Source organism: Nyctereutes procyonoides, unplaced genomic scaffold (assembly GCF_905146905.1).
Source record: "Nyctereutes procyonoides isolate TBG_1078 unplaced genomic scaffold, NYPRO_anot_genome, whole genome shotgun sequence".
Lineage (NCBI taxonomy): Eukaryota > Metazoa > Chordata > Mammalia > Carnivora > Canidae > Nyctereutes > Nyctereutes procyonoides.
Window position 1 is genome coordinate 21,048,715 of NW_026575147.1, and position 22,946 is coordinate 21,071,660.

The following is a 22,946-nucleotide window of genomic DNA, read 5'->3' on the forward strand; positions in this document are numbered from 1 at the left end:
CACTAACCCAGAAAAACAGATATACCTTCAGAGTTGTCAGCACTAAATGCAGACATACAAACTTTTTCTAGCTGGTTTACTAGTCAAATGAGCTCATGTTATCTGTTATAAAAAACCTGGTAGCTAGAAAAATAATGAGGGGCTCCTGGGTGGCTCAGTGGTTGAGCATCTGCTTTCAGCTCAGGTCATGATCCCGAAGTCCTGGGATCAAGTTCCACATCAGGCTCCCTGCAAGGAGTCTGCTTCTCCCTCTGCCTGTGTCTCTGCCTCTCTCTGTGTGTCTTCATGAATAAATAAAATCTTTAAAAAAAAGAGAAAAAAAGAATTTGAGATGATGAAATTCTCATAAGTAATGTAAACACTGCTAAGAAAACAAATGAATGAAGTAGATATAAGCTAAATGTTTATAAATGAACAATTTATATGTCTGCTTAAAAAGTTTCTTAAATCTTTTTGGTAACTTACATTCCTAGAATTTTGCTACGTGACAGATAATCTTTAAATATCTAGACCATTTCGGGCAGACCCGGTGGCTCAGTAGTTTAGTGCCATGTTCAGCCCAGGGTGTGATCCTGGAGACTTAGGATCAAGTCCCACATGTCAGGCTCCCTGCAAGGAGCCTATTTCTCCCTCTGCCTGTGTCTCTGCCACTCTCTCTCTGTCTCTCATGAATAAATAAAATCTTTAAAAATAAATAAATAAATATCTAGATCATTTCCAAATAAGATAAAATATTGAAACATTAATTGCTAAATATTAAGTCTAAATTTACCTGCTTGTGGCCTCTTACAGAGAAGCTAAACATATTTGGACTTGTTTGTAAACATGTCTTGTGCCACACTGAAAAACTGTACTTTGAGAAAGTGTATGCTCCTAGAAATTATGAAAATATATTCAAAAAAAAATTAAAAAAAGAAAATATATTCACAAATTTGCCAATCTACACAATGCTGGCATGACATAGTTCATAACTGCTTACTTCTTCACTTTCATTAGAAATTAAGATTTCTATGAGTTAAGAATTCTAATATATATCATTAAAAATACTAAAAATAATAAGAGGAACAACTCTGTATGTAAAGCAAGTAGAATGTATTTGTAGTGAGAAAAGGTGGATGGTATGGAGATGTATTTTTGTTAGGGATGAAAAAGTAAATTTCTCTTAAAGCAGAATAACTAGTTGCTTCAGAATGAAGAGAATAAAGGACAAACTAAGTAGATAAAGTTGGGGAGAAGAGAGAGGGAGGGGGGAGAAGGGGAGAGAGGGAGAGGAGCGGGGGGACACAGAGGAAGGGAGGGGGAGGGAGAGAGAGAGAGAACACCTTACTTGTGTGCTCAAGGTGGCTAAAACTGAGTGAAATTATTACAACGGGATTTTATTTTTAAGCAATCACTACGTCCAACATGGGGCTCTAACTCACACCCCCTAGATCAAGAGTCACATGTTCCACCAACTGAGCCAGCCAGGTTCCTCTATTATTAAGAGTTTTAAAAATAAATTTTTAATAGAATGCCTGTACAAAGTTAAAATTTAACCACTTTTCATCTATTAGAAGTACACAGTTTTCTTGACTACTGGTCTGCCTTTTTTTTTTTTTTTTGTTAAAGATTTTATTTATTTATTTATTCATTAGAGACAGAGAGAGAGGCAGAGACACAGGCAGAGGGAGAAGCAGGCTCCACACAGGGAGCCTGATGTGGGACTCCATCCCGGGTCTCCAGGATTGCGCCCTGAGCTAAAGGTGGCGCTAAACCGCTGAGCCACCCAGGGATCCCATGGTCTGTTCTTAATAAGAAATTGTGGAAGGTTTTTCTTTACCTTTTAAGCAATCTGTCTAGAAAGCAAAGATTTTGTACCTTACCAACATCATTTCCTGTGCTCCATGTTGTCTTTTCCAGGTCTTAAGAAACGGAGTCTTCTCTACTAACAGAGCTAAGTTTTGTTTTGCTGTGTTTTAATAACTAAGTACTCTTCTGGTTTGCCTCTGACACCTTTTACCATCACTCTGGTTAAATAAGAACTGCTGTTTCACAGTGACCTATTTATTAATAAGGTGTTCTAAAACGCTTCATATTTGACATATTTCCCCTAACCAAAGTCTAAGTCAGGTCTGTTTGAACCCAGACTAACTTTGGGATTTCCCAGCATGTTCCCTGTAACATCTTCTAAAGGAGAGATATTAAATATTTAAATTGTGTGAAATTCCTAGAAATCTACTATGTCCTGGTAAAATGTTACCAGTCATAATTCTAATCATCTTAAAATATGTGCCACAGAAATAACCACATTTCCTTGTCATTGACATTAAAAGGAAATGTCATCAGATCTTTAACCATGGCCATTTTTAAGTCTTTTTGTCATTTACAGACAGTTGTTTTATTCTGATGATTTTGCAAAAGTGTTTCATCTTTGGGGCTCTTCTCCGCTTGTGCTCTATTTCTCTCTCTCAAATAAATAAGTAAAATCTTTTTTTTTTTTTTTTTTAAAAAGGTGCTTTGTCTTCTAAGAGAGTCAAGAAAAGGACTGTGATAAGCACAGTTTTCTGATAACTTTAAGTCATACCACTGAACTGGGTAAGAATTTCCATAACTCTAGTGGAAAACTCAAACCTGCCAAGATCAAGCAAAACAAGAATCAATTATGTGGGACTAAATGAACTGACAAAGATAAACAGAACTGAAACATTTATCTTTCTCCTTACCTGATCTCATCAGAATTTGGAAATGCTTATTGAGTATTCTTATTTTCATAGTAATATATTTACTCGTAGAACATCTGTTCCTTAGACATAGATATGACCAAACAGTTTCAAATAACTAAGGCTGACTTTACAGAGCTAAGAAAGCCCCTTCAGAACACTGCTTGGTATCTGGCTTACTGGGCTCCTAGTATTATAGTGGGTAAAGACGGTCACCTCTCGGCAGCCTCAGGAAGTTCAGAATATTTGGAGGCCCTGAGAAGAGAGGAATGCACTCAAATTCATAGGTACTACAGGCAAGGACAGTTGGTTGTTGGCTTGGCTTCTGGCGTTGAGTGGCTTTTGAAAGTCCATTCTGAGATTCTTGACAAAGGGGGCTCCTGGGTGGCTCAGTACATTAAGCATCTGCCCTCTTCTTAGGTCCTGATCCCAGGGTCCTGGGACAGAGAGCACCGAGTGGGGCTCCCTGCTAACGGAGGCATCTGCTTCTCCATCTCGCTCTGCTGTTCCCCCTGCTTGTGTTCACTTACTCTTGCTTGCTCTCTCATTCTCTGTCATATAAATAAAATCTTAAAGAAAAACAACAAACCCCAAAAAACCTATGTGGCTGATCACTATTCTTGTGGTACTTATATAAACGATCAGGCCATGTTTAATGAAACTAGACTTATTTTACAAACAAATTTGTCTTATCACAATTATCTCTGATATAAATAGATGACTGTGGAGAGAAGTATGTTCCAATGGCACATCTTTGTGGATATCAGATCCCAGTGCTGCTTCCTATCCTTAAGGTTGTTACCTATCTGCAAAGTGACCTGCATCCTCAATTCTTCCAGTCCTCAAATATCTGACCAGCTTCTCCAAATTTTTCTCACCCTTCTGACTTGGAATCACTAAGGATAAAACTGCTTTTCTTGAAGCTTTGCAAAACTAAAGCTGGACAACCTGATAGAAATTTCAAGGATATCAATCACCACAACAGTTCCTGTGTGGACAATGTTCTTGGCAGTTGGGCTCCTCCAGAGGGTTCACACCTGATGATATCACCAGGGCCCATCAATCAAACTGCAAACCAAGAAAATGAATGAGACTCAAGCTCAAGAGGGCATTCAACTGCCACGGTTTTTACCTTAAGCTTTTTTTTTTTTAAATTTTTATTTATTTATGATAGTCATCACACAGAGAGAGAGAGGCAGAGACACAGGCAGAGGGAGAAGCAGGCTCCATGCACCGGGAGCCCAACGTGGGACTCGATCCCGGGTCTCCAGGATTGCGCCCTGGGCCAAAGCCAGGCGCCAAACCGCTGCGCCACCCAGGGATCCCCTACCTTAAGCGTTTTAACTGATAAAGTTCTTCTTTCCAGCTCATCTCTTAACTCAGGCAAAAAGCCCTCCAGGCAAAGTATCCTGCCCTGTGAAGCAAAAGCATCCCTTCAAGCAATGACTGCCTAGAGCCAGCAAGACCCCCCCCCCCCACCTACAATTGACCCCAAGACAATCATCAACCCCAGCTTTACTGCCCAAATGTGTGTGACTGTGGACAGGGAATGGAGGCTCAGGAAGGAAGCTGATCAGAGTAATGCCATTTTGGTTTGTAAGCTGACTCTTAAATCAGCAGGGCATAAAATGAGTCACAAGACCCCACTCCAGCTATATAAGCCACATGGGCTGGACATTCTTGAAACTGCTCTGTAAGAGTGTCTGCTGCCAACAGACCCCATCTCTGGCCCTCCATGTTCACGTTTGCTCAGTAACCTCTCTTAGGGCTCCATGTTCTGAGCCCCTTAGAGATTAATATACATACCTTAGAAATGCCTGCCATGGCAAGGATGGGGGGGGGGGCTTATTTTAGCCTCCCACGAATCTGTAGAGATAACATGGTTTTTCCCTGTCCTGATGCACTGGTGGTGCCACAAGGCCAGCTGTCAAATAGGTGCATGAAAGCCTTTTGAGGTGTGTGCAAAGCGTTTGATCTCACTACAATGCCCTTGTGTGTGTCCCCTCACGCTATAAAATCTGGTGACTAAGATCTGGATTTTGTGGAGAATAACTACGCAGCTGCTGTGGATTATCCTCCACCTGAATCCGTCAGTATGTTATCCTGAAAAAAATTTTATGTGAACTGTATGGAGTGGCCTGCCTTGTTTTCTGGTCTCAAAGTGCTGTCTTAGCTTGGGGATACTTTCCTGTCTATCCTCCACTTCTAACACGCTCCCTGTAGTTAATTCCAGAACCCTAGGTGAACAGTGGAAAAACCAACCATCGAATATAAGGGACACACCTAAGGTTAAAGAGTAAACTCCTTCCTATATGGTTAGCTAATTTTTAAAAACCTATAAAACCTTTCCTTAGAGGCAAAGGGGGGCTAAGTCTTCCTCACTTGGGAGGTAAGATCACTCCTTTGTGAAGTAGCTCCTGATGTGGGAAACAAAGGCAAAAGAAAAAATTAAATTTCCTTACTGCCTACAAGTCCTTGAAACAGGCAGAGTGATCTTCTAGGAACTCAACTGCCTTGATGTTGACACTTTGCTGAGGGCAAAGTCTACTTTAACATATAAAAATCCTTCCGGAAACTTTTTATCTCTAGATCCATGTTAGCAATCATCCTCTAGGCATAGAGTCCGCTGATCTGCTTCTGAAAGGTCTCATGACTCAGGTTTGATTAGACAGTAATAAATGACCTGTTCCCAACAACAGCTAGTCCCCCTGAGGTCCTGGAAACCTTGCTTTCAAAATTCCTCAAAGACTCACACTATACCTAACCTCCTCCCAACTTAGAGTACATAATCAGCCACCTGATACAATCCCAGTGCAGCTCTCTCTGCCCATGGTCCTGTCCCTGTGCTTTATAATAAAACCACCTTTTTGCACCAAAGACGTCAAGAATTCTTTCTGGGCCATTGGCTCCAAACCCTAACTGCCACATCACTTGGCACCTTAACATGTGGCTCAGTCTTCTCATCTGGACTCAGAGCCTCAGTGCAAATTTGGTGAGTGCTTTCTCTTCTCTTCATTGACTTTTATTCCAGGGGCTTTTCAAGGAGGATAAACTTGATGCCAAGCTTAAGACTCCCATGTGAGGTTTTTCTCCTCATTGGTTTAATGTGATGCTCTCCACATCTCTGGTCTAGCTGTCTCCAGCCACGTGACCTCTACTCAGAACTGGCTGAAACCAGTACCCAATTGATTTAAAGCCCAACTGGGAACATTTCTTAGGGAAATAAGCTGTAAAAGAATCTATGTGGGGCAGCTCTGGTGGCTCAGCGGTTTAGCGCTGCCTTCAGCCCAGGGTGTGATCTGGGGGTCCCTGGATCGAGTCCCACGTCAGACTCCCTGCATGGAGCCTGCTTCTCCCTCTGCCTGTCTCTCTCTCTCTCTCTTATGAATAAATAAAAAAAAATCTTAAAAAAAAAAAAAAGAATCCATGTGTTGGAATGTCACTTAGACCATGATGGATTCTATTGTTATGGTCTTTTATGTCTTCTAACAACCTGAACTACAGAATTGGTATTTCCCTTTGTAAAAACTTTCTTAATGTTTTCCAGAGGTTAAAAATGATGGGTTCTTCATGACAAGGCAAGGCATGGTATCTCGGTCCATTCGCCAGCACCCATTTTGCAGTGTAGAATGTGATAGGGAAGCTGGGGCCTCCTACAGGGCCTTTAATGGCAGGGCGGGGATCATAGCACTTTCATACAGGGGGCGCCTTGGGTCTCTCTGACACCAGGAACCTCTGACAAGCAGGTCTATACATGAGCTATTGTGGCAATTTCTTTGAAGGTTACCCAAAGTTGTCTAGCTTAGGCAAACAACAAACATTCAAAGCCAACTAGAATTTAACATCTGCAAAGGGGTTATTGAGACATAATTTTTCTCTCTATAATCACCCTTATTTCCAGAAATAGCCAAATTAAGAGTAATTTGTAAAACAAGTCCAATTTTCAACAAACTTGGCCTTAATTTTTCCTTTTGCCTTTGTTTCCTGTGTCAGTATCACTTAGACCAAGTCATCAAACTGGGCTTTAACATCTAACCTAACTGCAGTGTCAACCTTCCCCAGAAACTGGGGTTTTACATCTAACCTAACTGCATCAGTCAGGAATTTTCTGGTCTCTCTCCATCCCCAAAGGCAAATGAGGTAATCTGCAAGATAAGACACCCTGCCCTTTCCCCTAAGTGATGGTGACCTTGCTTGGAATCCTTTCTTTTCTTTTGCTATTAACTCCCTGCCCTCCCTCCTTCTTATAAAAACTTTCCATTTTGTACAATTCTTGGGAACACCTCTCTACTTGCCAGATGGGATGCTGCAGGATTCACAAATCATTTTGTTGTTGTTGTTTGAGAGAGAGAGAGAGAGAGAGAGAGAGAGAGAGAGAGAGAATTCGAGCAAGGAGGAAGAGAGGAAGACGGACAAGCAGACTCCACACTGAGCATGGAGCCTGACGCCGGGCTTGATTCCACAACGCTGAGATCATGACCTCAGCTGAAATCAAGAGTTGGATGTTTAACCGACTAAGCCACCCAGGTACCCCTCACAAATTGTTTAATAAAGCCAATTAGATCTTCAAATCTGCTTGGCTGAATTTTGGTTTTTGGCAGGGCTCACTCCAATATCTAGAAATCCTAACTGTCCTCTTGACTCAAAAACAGTCCATGGTTTGTCCCAACTATTAACTTTTGTTTTTTATTTGCTTCCATAAAAATGCTTATTAAAAAGGTGACTACTCACGCCGTGTAGAGCACACCCCCACAATACTACCTCTTGAAATGACACAAAACTATTTAGCTGAGCTGACGTATTCTCAGGACTAACAGACTGGTGCAGACATGAAACTTCTTGGGGAAGCTTCAAAGGCAGGAATGAAGGATCACGTAGTGTGCCAACCCAAAATATGGCTCTTTGGCATCAAGATTATCGTGAGGAAAAACAGACACGGGAACTTCTGAAAACATCTATTGTGTTTTCACAATAGATGGGAAAATTTACATTTTCCACACATTTTTGTGTGGGAAATTTACATTTCTAAATGAAATCTCCACTTGTAAGGGTATCTCCTCCTCTGTACTAGACAGAAAGGAGGACTCTAAATTGAAGAAACTCTTCTCAATGAAGAAAGCAGCCTGCCTAACAAACCTTACCATGTTAATTGCACTTTTCCTGGTAATCTGCCTGCAGCTGGCCCCCTTCCCTCCAGCTTTTTGGCCTTTACCTACAGATGGTATTTAAATTGGTGGCTAAGGCCTCTTGGGGAGTTACTTTTCCTGGGTATCTTCACATACACCTGAGGTATACCGGTTCAACTTCATTTTTACAATGTTTTGATGTTTTGTTTTTCTTTTAAGAAAGCAATGGGCAGGAAAGAGGATGGTTCACTATTCCTCCCAATTTCTAACCGGAGATTTTGGGACTAAAAAGTCCTCTTTGGGGGATGAAAAGAACAGAATAGAAACTACGTTCAATAATTTTGTGATAACAATGTGTGGTAACAGAAGGCAGCTACCCTTAAATCGTGGTGAGCACTGAGTAACACACAGAATTGTTGAATCACTATGTGGTATACCTGAAACTAATGTAACATTGTTATGTCAGTTTTAAAAAAGTTCTTTTAGGGGCATTTGGGTGGCTCAGTGATTGAGTGGCTGCCTCTGGCTCAGGACATGATCCTGGGGTCCTGGGATGGAGTCCTTCATCAGGATCCCCGCAGGGAGCCTGCTTCTCTCTCTGCCTGTATCTCTGCCTCTCACAAATAAATAAAATCTTAAAAAAAAAAGTTCTTTTTTTAAAAAAATTAACGTGCCTTTATTTTTTACATAGCACTCATCACCGTCTGACATACTTTATGTTTAATGGTTTGCCTCTCGCCTCTATGGTGTCAGCTCCACGAGGACAGAGATTTTAGGTAAAGAAAACAAGTCAAAGCACAGAGCACCTTAAACAGGTCCCCTGGTTTGTTTCCTCTCTCCCTTCTTTCTTTTCTCTCTTCTTCCCACAAGTATTTACATGGCACATAACTAAGTACCAGGTACTGTCCTAGGTACTGGAGACCCATAGAGAATAAAACACAAAAATCTCTGCCCTTGGGGTGCCTGGGTGGCTGAGTGGGTTAAGCCATCTCAAGGTCTTGGGATCATGAGATGGAGCCCCGTGTTGGGCTCTGAGCTCAGTGCAGAGTCTGCTTGGGACTCCCTCTACATGCGTGTGTCCTCTCAAATAAACAATTTAATTAAAAAAAAAAAATCTGCCCTTATGGAGCTCATAACCTGATGTGAGAGACAAAAACACAGTTTGTCCAATGGTGATAAGTGCTATAGAAAAAACAAATGCATCTGAAAAAATGCTTATTAAGGGAAAGAAATTAATCTGAAAAGGCCAAATACTATATGAATCCAACTATGTGGCATTCTGGAAAAGGCAAAACCACGGACACACTGAAAAGATCAGCGGTTGCCAACAGTTCAGGGGGAAAGTGTTGAGAATGATGGAAACATTCAGTTTGATACTTTAATGATAGCTATCAGTCACCACACATTTGTCAAAACCCATAGCACAATGCAAAGAGTGAACCCCAATGTAACCTACAGACCTTTGTAACCTATGGTTAAGAATGTTATCAACAGGGATCCCTGGGTGGCGCAGCGGTTTGGCGCCTGCCTTTGGCCCAGGACGCGATCCTGGAGACCCGGGATCGAATCCCACGTCGGGCTCCCGGTGCATGGAGCCTGCTTCTCCCTCTGCCTGTGTCTCTGCCTCTCTCTCTCTCTCTCTCTCTCTGTGACTATCATAAATAAATAAAAATTAAAAAAAAAAAAAAAGAATGTTATCAACAGGGACATCTGGGTGGCTCAGCGGTTGAGCATCTGCCTTTGGCTCAGGGCTTGATCCTGGTCCAGGGATCGAGTCCTGCATCAGGCTCCCTGCAGGGAGCCTGCTTCTCCCTGTGTCTCTCTGCCTCTCTCATGAATAAATAAATAAAATCTTAAAAAAAAAAAAAATGGGGATCCCTGGGTGGCGCAGCGGTTTAGCGCCTGTCTTTGGCCCAGGGCGCGATCCTGGAGACCCGGGATCGAATCCCATGTCGGGCTCCCAGTGCATGGAGCCTGCTTCTCCCTCTGCCTATGTCTCTGCCTCTCTCTCTCTCTGTGTGTGTGACTATCATAAATGAATAAAAATTAAAAAAAAAAATGTTATCAACAGTAGCTCATCAATTATCAATTACACTATCACAAAATGTTAATGATGTGGGAAATAAAGGCAGAAGGAATGAAGATAAAATTAAATCACCTTAAACCTACAGCCAATTGAACAATACTTGAGGTAGGCACATTATGACATTCCTCCTTATAAAAGTCCTTTTGAATCTTCCCTTATCTTTACCTTCCCCAACCCCAAGATATAAAATCACTTGCTTCTCCTAATCCTGGGGCAGCAGGGAACAGAAGGCAGCAGCAGCCACAGCTCCTTCTGCCCACAGGTCCTGTCCTTGTGCTTCAATAAAACCACCATTTTGCACCAAAGACCTCTCAAGAATTCCTTCTTGGCCATTGGCTCTGGACCTCACCAACCTCATCAACATTCAAAAACTGCATCAGTTAATAGGGGAAGCTGGGGTGGAGGGAGTGTAAGAGGATATGTGAACTCTTGTACTCTCCATTTATTTTTCTGTAAGCCTGAAACTATTAAAAAAAAAAGTTTTCATTTAAAAAATAAAAAAGCACACACAGAAAAACAGGAAATGCAGTGTGTGTGTACCGGAGGCAGGGTAGTTTAGAGTCTGAGAGAAGAAAGGTTGATGTCAGAACGCTGAGCTTCTTAGGGTGACAAAGCCACAGACTGGGACATTGCCTCTCTCTGTATATCTCATGAATAAATAAAATCTTAAAAACAAAAAACAAAAAACAAAAAAACCCACAACTTTGCTCGAAGGAAAAACCACCTTAGCTTGACAACAGCCAGGCCTCCAGGATCCTGAGACTTTTTTTTTTTTTTTAAAGATTTTTATTTATTTATTCATGAAAGACACACAGAGAGAGAAAGAGAGGCAGAGACACAGGAGGAGGGAGAAGCAGGCTCCATGCAGGGAGCCTGATGCGGGACTCAATCCTGGGACTCCATCCCAGGACTCCAAGATCACACCCTGGGCTGAAGGCAGGTGCTAAACCGCTGAGCCACCCAGGGATCCTCCTGAGTCTTCTTTAGCATAGTAAAGTCCTTTTGGAAACTTCCTTTGTCTCTACCACCCCATTCCAAAGTATAAAATCAACTGCTCCCCACAATCACAGTGCAGCCCTTTCTGCCCATGGGTCCTGTCCCCGTGCTTTAATAAAACCACCTTTTTGAATCAGAGACCTCAAATTCTTTGCCATTGGCTCCAGCCCCAACATTTCCACATCAGTAACCAGTGCAACATTTGTTCTATATTTGACATTTAAATATTCTTTATGAGAATGTGGCTGTTCTTACCAGGAAAAAAGATTTTGACATCTTCAATCCTTTCAGTAAGGTTACATTTATATGAAGGCAAACGTTTCCAAGAGCCATCTTCACTTTTCTTCATGAACTGGTCAAACAGGAGCCTCATGTCCTCATTCCAGCTGGGATTGGGGAGAGAATGGTCCACAGGAAGGACTTCAGAAGAAAATGACTTCTAAAGGAGAGAAGAGAAAAAGAATGGGAAGTAAACCCTATTTCATAACATATTCTCCTATTTTCTGAGACTGTTTTGCTGCTGCTCCTCTTCCCAGAAGTTTGTCACTTCGGAGTGCAAGAAGCAAATTTCAGGAATCAGCCGGTCCAACCTCCTTGAGAGAAGATAGAGAGTAAATGATTTGCTCAGTGTCACCCAACTACCTACTGGCAGAGCAGCATTAAGCCCAAGTCTGTGGATTCCTTTCTCTAAAACAAAACAAAACAAAACAAAACAAGTTAATCAATCCTAGGTGAGCCAGGAGGAACTGGAGATAAACAAATGAAGGACACACATTCTCCTCCATGTAAAAGGGTTTACCAGTGGGGTCTGCAGAGGAGCAGGGGGGAAAGTGTTTATCTCAGATGGGGGATGGTTAGAAGTTCTTGGACTTGAATCTTAATGATGATGTAGGAAAGATGTCAGGGTTTGAAGCCAATGGCCAAGAAAGAATTCTTGAGCCATCTCTAATGCAAAAAGGTGGTTTTACTAAAGCACGGGGACAGGACCCATGGGCAGAGAGAGCCGCAATGGGGTTGTGTGGGGTGGAAATCATATACCTTCAAGTTGGGAGGGGTTAGGGATAGCATGTAAGTCTCTGATGAATTTTGGAAGCAAAGTTTCCAGAACTTTGAGCTGGCTAACTATTGTTGGTGAAAGGTCATTCATTACCGTCTAATAAAACCTTAGTCATGAGACCTTGCAGATGTATATGGTGGATTGTAGGCTTGGGGGATGGATCTTGGGGGGGTAGAAATATAAGTCTTCAACGGAATTTTGAGATGTTACATAAACTTACAGGATCCTGGGGGTCGAGCTAAGATTGCCTGTTGCCCTCAGCAAAGTACTAACATAGAGGCAGCTGAGTTCCTAGAGGTCATTCTGTCTGTTTTGAGGACTTGTCAATGAGCTGTAGAGAGTAAACACATTTAATAATTTTCCTTCTGCCTTTGTTTCCCACATCAGTTACACAAGCAGAAATCAGGCAGCTCGAAAGGGTATCATAGCTAAGGGGAAACCATATGCAAAAGCAAGGAGGCAGGACACAGTTTCGAGGGGCCTTATGACAACCAACTTATGAAACACTTATGAAGTAGGTACTAATTATTACCCTCATTTTACAAATGATGAAACTAAGGCCTAAAAGAAGCTTGGCTTTGGGGTGCCTGGATGGCTCAGTCGGTTAAGCATCTGCCCTCGGCTCAGATCATGATCCCAGGGCCCCAGGACTGAGGCCCTGCATTCATCCATTGGGCTTCCTACTCAGTGGTGAGTCTGCTTCTCTCTTTCTCTTCCCCTCCCCAACTCTCTCAAATAAATAAATCTTAAAAAAAAAAAAAAAGAAGAAAAGAAAAGAAAAGAAAAGAAAAGAAAAGAAAAGAAAAGAAAGAAAAGAAAGAGAGCTTTGTTTCAGTGCAAGGGGAGGAGCAGATGGCTGTAGAGATGCAGACAAGGGCCTGACTCTGAGAAACTTCCATACTAAGCTAGTTGGCCTGGTCTCTAGCTGCAGTTGTTCCCAGAGGGATTTTAATAGGAATATAACAAGATCTAATCTAGCCATCATTAAGAAAGAGAGTGGGAGGAACCAAGACTGAATCTAAGGACTCTGTGTCAAGGATTTTAGAGATAACCCAAGTGAAAAATTAAGACTGCATGAAACAGATAAGGAGTAGGGAGGAGTTAAAATACAAACACCAGCCCCAGGTTTCTGAATTACACAACACAGTGAATGACAGAGCCAATTACCAAGAAAGGGAATGTAAAAAGAAGGCAGAGGTTAGGGGGACAGGTGCTTGGTGTCAAAATAACCATGGCTTCCAACCATGCTATTTCTCTGCAGCACTGAGCAATGCTACTACCATTCCTGTACCCAGGCAGCAAGTGGACCGGTGCAGAGGCTCTGGAAGAGGACAAAGTGTAACTTACTATGGCGTTGGACAAAGCAAATGGCCACAGGCACCAGAAAGGAAAACTATTTTTCTTTTTTAAGCTTCAGTAGAAATCTTGGAATATTTAAGACCACAGAAGCTATCAACTCTATGGCATTGGACTTCCAGTCACCCTGTCAATTCAGATTCAATGTATCTACAACACATGGACCACTCAGAAACAAAAACAGCAAGGCTGTGCAGTGATGGAAGAGCCAGCCAACCAGCCTTCTGCTGACACCTCGGTCGGCTCTGATCTGGCCCGATGGTGAGAACATAGGCAGCCTGTCTCAAAAATTCTACAGATTTCAAAACTCCTCGGCTGGACAGAAGGAAGTATCACCATCACGAGGGGAAACGTGAGCTGGGTTGAGACTACTCCACTCCTGAGCCCAGAATTTGTACCTTTGTTTTTTCCCTATGGTTTTGGATTTGCTCATCTCTTGAGAGCCCAGCTCAGAAAATTTGGGAAAGAAAAGAAAAAAAAATTTTAAGTCCACCCATTATCTATCTTAAGACAATGATAAATGTTGAAGTCTTTCTACTAAATTTCTTAAACATAATCTTTCTCTCATTTATTATTGAGAAGAGAGAGCAAGTGTGCTGGAGGGCAGGGGGGTGGGGGTGGGCGGGGGACAGGTGGGGAGGCAGAGGGAGAGATTATCTCAAGCAGAATTCCTCCTGAGCTGAGCCTGGGGCAGACACAGGGCTCAATCTCACCACCCTAAGATCCTGACTTGAGGTGAAATCGAGAGTTGGATGCTTAATCAACAGAGTCACCAAGGCACCCCTAAACTTAATCTTTCTTAATATACTTATAATTTCAATAAGAAATGTATTTTTTTCTGCCTCACCACTTAAAATTATTTAACGCCCACTTCCTCATGTCCTTAATCTCGATGATCACCATCTTCAACAGCAGAAAAATAGTCCTTTAGACCGATGTACTATAATTTACTTAACCATTTAAGCTCTAATCTTTTGCTGCTCTAAAATGAAGATGTTCATTGAAAAATTATGAATATAGCTTTTTCTCTATTTTGGATCATGTCCTTAGAGTCCAGTCTCAATCATGTAGCTTTTAAAGTACATGAATGCTGGAAATAAACTAAGAGACACAAGTGGTCACAGATAAATGTACACTGAGCAATACATGTCAGTGGAGAGGCAGACTAAAATGTGTAGGATTTGGCTCATCCACAGGTCTCATTTTAACAGGTGACTCTAGGATAGATCAGTTCCAGTCTTTTATGGACCAAAGTGACAGAGATAATTGAAGACTTTTAGGAACTAGAATGACTCACTTGGCTGTGAGTTCTCCTACCTGATTTTAATTTTGAAGTGTGGAATTTAACTAAATTGTGTGAACTTTAAAAAATCTGCTGCCTGGTTCTGTGCCAGGAACTGGTTAAGACAGAGAGAGAAGACTTATGCCCTGCCCTCAACTGCTTGCAGCCTTGGGTGTGAAAAATATCCTAAAAGAAGTACATATAGACACAGAAGGACTGACTGGACATTCAGTGAAAACTTCAAAAAGATGAGGACTGATGCAGTGGTTTCTAAAGGATACAAAGTTCACTTGCTGTGCCAAGCAAAGGCACAGGGAGAGGACACCTTGGGAAAATGCCAGTATTTCAGTCTTCACAGAGGTAAGGTGCAAAGAGAATAGCAGCCAGATATGGATGGCAGAGTAGAAGGGGAACACACCACCACCAAGGCTCTTTGACCTTAACAGAGGGCTTATATTTCATCAGCTAGGTCAATGTTTCCAAAGGCCAAAATGAAAGCTGATTTTAGGTAGCACAAAGACTATGGCACATGTATTTTTAAATGCCTATTATCGAAGGATATAAATAACACATCACACTTAGTATCTCACAAATGTTATTCCTTAGGATGAAGCTCATTAAAGAAAGGTAGTATTTAAAAAACCATGACACTGATACTTTTTTCCACTATAGGGAACCTTATGGAGTTTTAAGCAAAGTTTTAGAAACCTCCCTCTGGTGTAAAGGATGAACTACAAGGTGGGAAGAATGGCAGGGAAAGCAGTTTAAAAATTGTTGTAGTGGGGATCCCTGGGTGGCGCAGCGGTTTAGCGCCTGCCTTTGGCCCAGGGCGCGATCCTGGAGACCCGGGATCGAATCCCACGTTGGGCTCCCGGTGCATGGAGCCTGCCTCTCCCTCTGCCTATGTCTCTGCCTCTCTCTCTCTCTCTCTCTCTCTCTCTCTCTATCATAAAAATAAATAAAAATTAAAAAAAAAATCTTAAAAAAAATAAATAAAATAAAAATTGTTGTAGAGATCCAGAGGATATATGGTTAGAAGCTAAACTAGGTAGAGAGAAATGAAGGGGAAAAAAAGAAGATTTAAGAGACATTTAAGATAATATGACTAATGGATGTGGAGACGGACTGATCATGGGGAAAGAGAAACAGGAGAGCCTTGGATGATTCCAGAATTGTAGCCTTGCAGATTGGGGTGGAAAGAGGAAAGGCGGTTTTTGTTAGTGTTTGCGTGTGTTAGGAGGGGGAAGAGGAGTGGATCTATTAATTTTAGTTAGAGGCATGTTGAGTTTAGGACCACATGAACACTGATGTTGTGGAAAAAAAAATAACGAAAGTTTCAGGTCAAGAGAGTGAGAACTAAAGGATACTTGATGTAAAGGCCTTGTAAATTCCCAGCATAGACCGTGTACTTGAGGGATAAATATTAGGGATTATCATTACCTTTTGTAGCCCTCCGTAGAGAAAAAAGTCTTACTTGACCTTTGGTTATATATCTTTCAAGTGGGACTTGTTAACTAAAGTTATAACTTCTTTTTAATGTGTTTCCTTTTAAGATTAAGTTACTGAACAGGGAAAAAAAAAAGACAAAGTCTGTAAGTACTACTGTTAAATATTCTCAACACAGATTACAAGGCACCAACATATAGTTAAAGGTACAAATGTGGGCAGCCCAGGTGGCTCAGTGGTTTAGTGCCACCTTCGGCCCAGGGTGATCCTGGAGACCCCAGATGGGAGTCCCACATGAGGCTCCCTCTGCATGGGGACTGCTTCTCCATCTGCCTGTGCCTCTGCCTCCCTCTCTGTGTTTCTCATGAATGAATAAATAAAATCTTTAAAAAACAACAAAAAAAAAAAGTACAAATGTCTCTTTGTTGTTGTGAGAGGAGTACAGGACATCTTTTCCAAGGTGAAAGATGGCACAGGACTAATAACTAATCTGCACAGGTTATTCTTTAAAATTAAGGTTCTTGCTCAGAGCTGTTCCCTACCTCTATGTTCCCTTAGTAATTCATCATAGCATATAGTACTTACTAATTTTGCAATTTCATCCTTTTCTCCCAAACTAGATTGTGAGATCCTTGAGAGAAAGGCTTTTCTTACTAATCTTTGTATCATCACAGACAAAAATGTCCTACTTATTGTTGGGGCTTAATTAATAATAATTGAATACTTCAGTACCAGTAAAATTTAGGGGCACCTGGGTGGCTCAGGTCTGGATCCCAGGGTCCTCAGATGACCCCCTACATCCGGCTCCCTGCTCAGTGGGGAATCTGCTTCTCCCTCTGCTGATCCCCCTGCTTGTGCTCTCTGGCTTTCTCTGTCAAGTAAGTAAATAAAATCTCAAAAAAAGAAAAAAAGAAAGAACAGACCCAACTTATTCAGTGCCAACGCCAGACAGTGCGTTACAAGTCACCTCATTTTACTCTTACAACAGCCTTTAAAGTCGAGAAAGCGGCTCTGTGTACGTAGCACGAGGAGGAGGAGCCCCGAGGAAGGGACACTGCGGTCCTCGCGGGCACACACCGCAAGGGCCAGGGCCGGTGATGCCCGGGCCAGGCCCCAATCCGGTCACGTCTGGGCGCGGCCAGGCCACAGCGCGACCCCACCTGGGCTGACCGGAGTTCGGCAGCCCGCGCTCGGCCGCAGACCGGCGTCCCTCCGCGGCCCCGCCCGCCTCTGGACCAGGGCTGACGGCGACCCAGCCGCCACGGACGCGCGGGGACGGGCGCCAGGCGTCAGCGTGCGCTCCGCGAGGCGGGGCGCGGCAAGTCCCCTCCCCGGCCCGGCCCGGCCCGGCCCGGCCCGGCCCGCACTCACCCCTCCCTTCGGGCCGCGGAGGGCCCCGGTCGTGCGCAGGAGTCGCGCGCTGCTCCGGAGCATGGCGGAGAGCGCGCGGGGCTCCGGCGGGAACGGCGGCTAGGCCGGGGCTCGCCCTCTCCTCCCCGGCGCGGCGGGAGCACGTGACCCCGGGGGCGGAGCGGGCGGGCCTGGGGTCTCGTGAGACTTGGTGCGCCAGGTCCGCGGGCTGCGGGAGAGGAGGAGACCGGCCCGCCCCGCGCCGCCGAGCTCTGGTGTTCCCCGGCATCCTTCCCGCTGAAGACTAGGCCGTGGGGCGGGTGGGGGCGCCCGCGAGCAACTGTAGGCGTAGGCCACGGACATTCCCTGGGGCGCGGGGGGCGGTGATTCCTAGAGAGGCTCCCGGCCGCCGAGCGCATTCGGACGCTCAAAGTACTCCTCTTCCTCCTCTTCCGCTGCTCCCCGTCCCTCGCCCCCCTAAAGCCCAGGGCAGAGTCAGGCTCCCCTCCCCCCCAAAAGAAAGAGAACTCGTGGGAACGCTTGAAGGACGCGTGAATCCCTAGCTTTGGTGACAGCCCTGAGCTCAAACTCCGCTCCACACCCCGACACCTGGCCTCCGTGTCTCCCTCTGTTGTGCATACCAAGAGTGCACAGAGGGACCCTCTCTTCGCTGGGAGTCACGAAGTTAGAGGTTAACCGAAGTCGCCTTGCTCGGACTTCCTGCAGGGGCTGCCCCCAGGGGGCACCTCTAAACCTAAGCCTTCCGCTCGGGTCTGGCGAGGTCCTGGGATCCAGCCGCGCCCCTGGGGCTCCCACCTCCTTGGGAGTCTGGTTTTCTCCTCCCCTGGCCCCTCCCCCCTGCTTATGCTTGCTTTCTCTTAAATATGTAACTAAAGTCTTAAAAACAAAAAACAAACAAACAAACAAACAAACAAAAAAAACTGCCCCAGGCCAGTGGTGTGGTGGCGCTTACTCCTATCTGCTCACAAGGGAGCAGACTTGAAAATTCAGAATTGACTAGCCAACCCTTAAGTACTGCCATTATTAAAATTTAAACTACGTCAACTTGGAGGGACACCTGGGAGGCTGAGCAGTTGAGCCTCTGCCCTCGCCTCAGGTCCTGATCCCTACGTCCTGGGATCAAGTCTCGTCTGCCTGAGTGTATCTCTCTGTCTCTCATGAATAAATAAATAAAATCTTCATAAATAAATAATATCAACTTGCAATTAAATAAGTCATATTAAAAATGTAGGTGTTCAGGAGTGCCTGGGCGGCTCAGTTGATGGGGCATTTGCCTTGGGCTCAGGTGGTCATCCTGGAGTCTCAGGATGGAGGAACGCCTCTGGCTCCTTGCTTGGTGGTTAGTGGGCTTCTCCCTCCGTCCCTCCCCTGCTTGCGCGCTCTCTCAAAATCAGTAAAAAAGAAAACAAAAAACAAAGGTGTTTGACACTAAAAGCTGTAACTTCCTAATTACCACATTCTGCCACTACCTGTGCTCTCGGGGTTATTTACCTCTATGCTGTCTATGCGGTAGGGGTGGTAGACATATCTCCCCGACATCAACTTTCTGTTACATCACCCGGCGGCTTGAAATCCGCTGCATGGGAGTATTCATTCATATTGCAAATGAGGGCCTCGTCTCCCTTTTTTATTAAACATTTACCAATATGCCATAGTCCTAGTCCATCCTGAATTGAGATCTTAACACCCTAGGGTTACTAGCGTAATAGGTTATGAAATTGCTTACACCTGGCACATCTTTCATGCTATTTTTCCACCAACCGCCTCTGTCACCACTCATTTGAGGTAAAGGTAGAACTTTGAGGATCATTATCAGGAAAGATTTATCAGAGGTAGTTAAACTTGGCTTTGTGCTTGGTGCTAAGTTCAGAGAGATCCCATCTACTTCTTTTGTGAGCAATCTATGAAGCTAATTTCCAATTATTCCAGCACCCTTTGCCGAAAGGCTCGCTTTTTTCCGTTCAATTGTCTTTGTATCTAAATAAAAAACTGCTTATCCATACATGTTTATGTCCATTGCTGGACTCTGTATTCTGTGCAGTTATCTTTCTTGATGCTAATCCCATACTGTCTTTATTTCTGTGGCTTAATAATTAGTCTTGATCATTTTCAACTTTGTTCTTCTTTTTCAAAGTTGTTATGGCTGTTCTAGATATTTTGACTTTCCATAGGAATTTTGGAATCGGCCTGTCAATATCTACAAAAAAGCCTGCTGGGATTTTGACATCTCAGCAAATAGAGTCTTCTCATGAAAGTTGTATTTTATCAACAAGTCTCCTTATGAACAAGTTTTATCTTCCCAAGTATTTAAATCATATGTAATGTCTTTTAGCAATGTTTTGTAACATAGGTCTTGTTCATCTTTTGCCATATAGACATACCTTGTTTTTTTGTGATTCTCTTTATTGTGCTTTTGCAGATACTGTGTTTTTATGAATTGAAGATTTGTGACAACACTACATGGAGCAAGTCTATTGGTGCCATTTTTCCAACAGTATTTGCTCGTTTCGCGTCTCTGTGTCACATTTTGGTATTTCTTCAATATTTTAAACTTCTCCATTATTATTATATTTGTTATGGTGATCTGTAATCAGTGATTATGCCTGGATGAATGCTCAGATGATGGTTAGCATTGTTTAGCAACACAGTATTTTTAAGTTATATACATTGCTTTTTTTCTTTTTAAGTTTTACTTATTTATTCAAGACAGAGAGACAGCATAAACAGAGAAGAGAGTCAGAGGAAAGGGAGAAGCAGATTCTGTGCTGAGCAGGGAGCCCAACACAGGGCTCAATCACAGGACCCTAGGATCAAGACCTGAGCCAAAGGCAGACACCACCTAACTGACTGTACCACCCAGGTACCCTGATACATTGCTTTTTTAGACATAATGTTCTGGCACGTTAAATAGACTACAATGTATGTAAACATAACTTTTACATGAATTGGGAAACCAAAAAATTGTTTTGACTTGCTTTATTGTGATATTCACTTTATTGTGATATTTACTTTATAGTGGTGGTCTGGAACCCAACCTGCAATATCCTAAGGTATGCCCGTATTTATCTTTAAGTATTTCATATGTATGATGCTATTGTAAATATTATTTTTTATTTCAATCTTGACTGTTCACTGCTAGTATGTGGAAATACAGTTACTTTTTAGGGGTGCCTGTGTGGCTCAGTGGATTGAGCATCCAACTCAATTTCAAGTGATGATCTCAGAGTCTTGGGATAGGACCCTGCATAGGGCTCTGCACTCAGTGGAGAGTCTTCTCTCTTTCCCTGTCCCTTTGCCCCTCCCCCTACTCTTACTCTCTCTCTCTAAAATAAATAAATCTTAAAAAAAAAAAGAAATACAGTTCTTTTTGTATATTAATCTTATATCTGTAGACTTGCTAAATTCATTGGTTAGTTCTCTAGTAATTTCTTAATAGATTACATTTTCTATGTAAATGATCATATTATCTGTGAATACTTTCACTTCTTTCTTTACTATCTGGACAGCTTTTGTTTCTTTTTTTTGCCTTATTGCACTGTCTAGAATCTTCAGTACAATGTTGAATAGTAGTGATGAAAGTGGACATTCTTATCTTATTGCTGATCTTAGGGGGAAAGTATTTAGTCTTTCACCATCAAGTATGATCTTAGCAGGAGGGTTTTTGTAGATGCTCTTTAGCAGGTGGAGAAGTCCCTCCCATTCATCATTTACTAAGAGTTTCTGTTAATGGGTGTTGGATTTAATCAAATGTTTTTTTCTACCTATTGAGATGATCAGATGGTTTTTAAAAAATTTTCTTTCATATCAGGGTGCCTGGGTGGTACAGTTGGTTGACCCTCCAACTTTTGGTTCCAGCTTGGGTAGTGATCTTGGGGTCATCGGATTGAGACCCACTTTGGTGTCTGCTTTCAGTGCAGAGTCTGCTTGAGTTTCTTTCTCCCTCTCCCTCTGCCCCTAATGTGTGCTCTCTCTGTCAAATAAATAAATCTTTAAAAAATTAAATAAAATTTGTTTCATATCATGAATTAAACTGATTGTTTTCCTTTGTCCCCTGACCATGTGTTTCTAATGATCTCTACATGTGAATCTATTCTTCACAGCAGAGATTACATACAGTGCTAAACACATGATTTATCGAGGAAGAGCTATAGCATTTCAAGACAGAATGTGTGGAGGAGACCAGTGCCAGGTATCTTTATGTTTGCTAAAATAAAATTTAGAGAGGTAACTGAGACTTGTGCTCAAAAGAGAAATTATATATAAATAATTCAGATCAAATTAGGACTCAGTTGTTGATAAACAAAATCCGTATAAGTATATGTGGTTTCAAATAAAGAAATATAACAGATAAAATAAAAAAAACATTTATGTGCATATGTGTAAACTGAAATGTAGTATAGGCATGTATATGTCATATGAATATATATATGCATATATATATTCTCTCTTTCACTCTGTCTAAAATAAATAAATAGGAGCACCAGGATGACTCAGTCAGTTAAGCATCTGCCTTTGGCTCAGGTCATGATCCTGGAATCCCAGGATCAAGCCCCTGCTCCACGGGAAGCCTGCTTCTCCCTCTCCCTCTGCCACTCCCCCTGCAGGTGCTCTCTCTCTCTCTCTCTCTCTCTCTCTCTGTCAGATGAATTAATAAAGTCTAAAAAATAAATTAATTAAATTAATTTTTTTTAAAGTGTGAGTATGGATTCCAGAGTCAAACATCTGGACCTGAACCCTGTCTCTGACACAAAATGTGTGGTCCTGGGTAAGTTATTTAACTACTGTGCCTCAATTTCCTAATTTGTGTAAATGAGATTAAAACAGTACCTACCTCCTAGAGTTGCGGGAAGGAATAAATGAGATAATACAAGTCCTGGAAACAAAGCAAATGCCTAATAAATATTAGCTATTATTGTGTATTACAAAATACATGTAAGATTTAATTCATGAGTACTGCAGGCAATTAATATCAATGTGATATTGCCTTTGGGGGATGCTTCTATTCCCCACGCCTTTTCAGCACTCCTGGGAGTACCTAAAATATGCAACAGATGTGTTCTGCTTAATCATTTCCTGCCATTCTTATTACAAACTCCTCCAGGAAAGCATCTTACATTAGCAAGTAACAGACATTAAATGCATAGGTGACATTTGAGAATTGAGACTTTATACCTTCCCCACATGCAGCCTGGGGAGGACTATTGCCCTATTTCTGGTGGCTGAAGAAGTCAGAAGTCCTTGGATCTGTTTCCTGGCTGGGTTCTGCTGCGTGATGGTTCTTGCACATGCTCAGAGGCCTCCGTTTAGGGCATTACCTCCAGGCAATTCTGTAATCTGTGGTGGATCCTCAGCTCACAGCGTAGCTTGCTGGGTAATTTTGAAACCTGACACTCTTCTTTCTCACTCATAATAGAGGAAAAGGAGAAAAGGCCTAAAGCATGATTCTTTTTCATTTTTTTCTAAGATTTTATTTTTAAGTAATCTCTGCATCTAATGTGGGGCTGAAACTCAGAGCCCCGAGACCAAG

General features: G+C 42.6%; 1 protein-coding gene across 1 annotated transcript in view; it reads right to left on the minus strand.

Moving 5' to 3' along the window:
• Positions 1-17,609, minus strand: part of THEM4 (thioesterase superfamily member 4) — a 43,120-nt gene extending 25,511 nt beyond the window's left edge. The window contains exons 1-2 of the mRNA XM_055312571.1: positions 17,420-17,609; positions 11,163-11,346 (exon numbers count right to left, since the gene is read on the minus strand). Of these exons, the coding sequence (XP_055168546.1) occupies positions 11,163-11,346; positions 17,420-17,482 (247 nt within the window). The 5' untranslated portion in view covers positions 17,483-17,609. The remainder of the gene's footprint in view (positions 1-11,162; positions 11,347-17,419) is intronic.
• Positions 17,610-22,946: the final 5,337 nt, after the last annotated feature.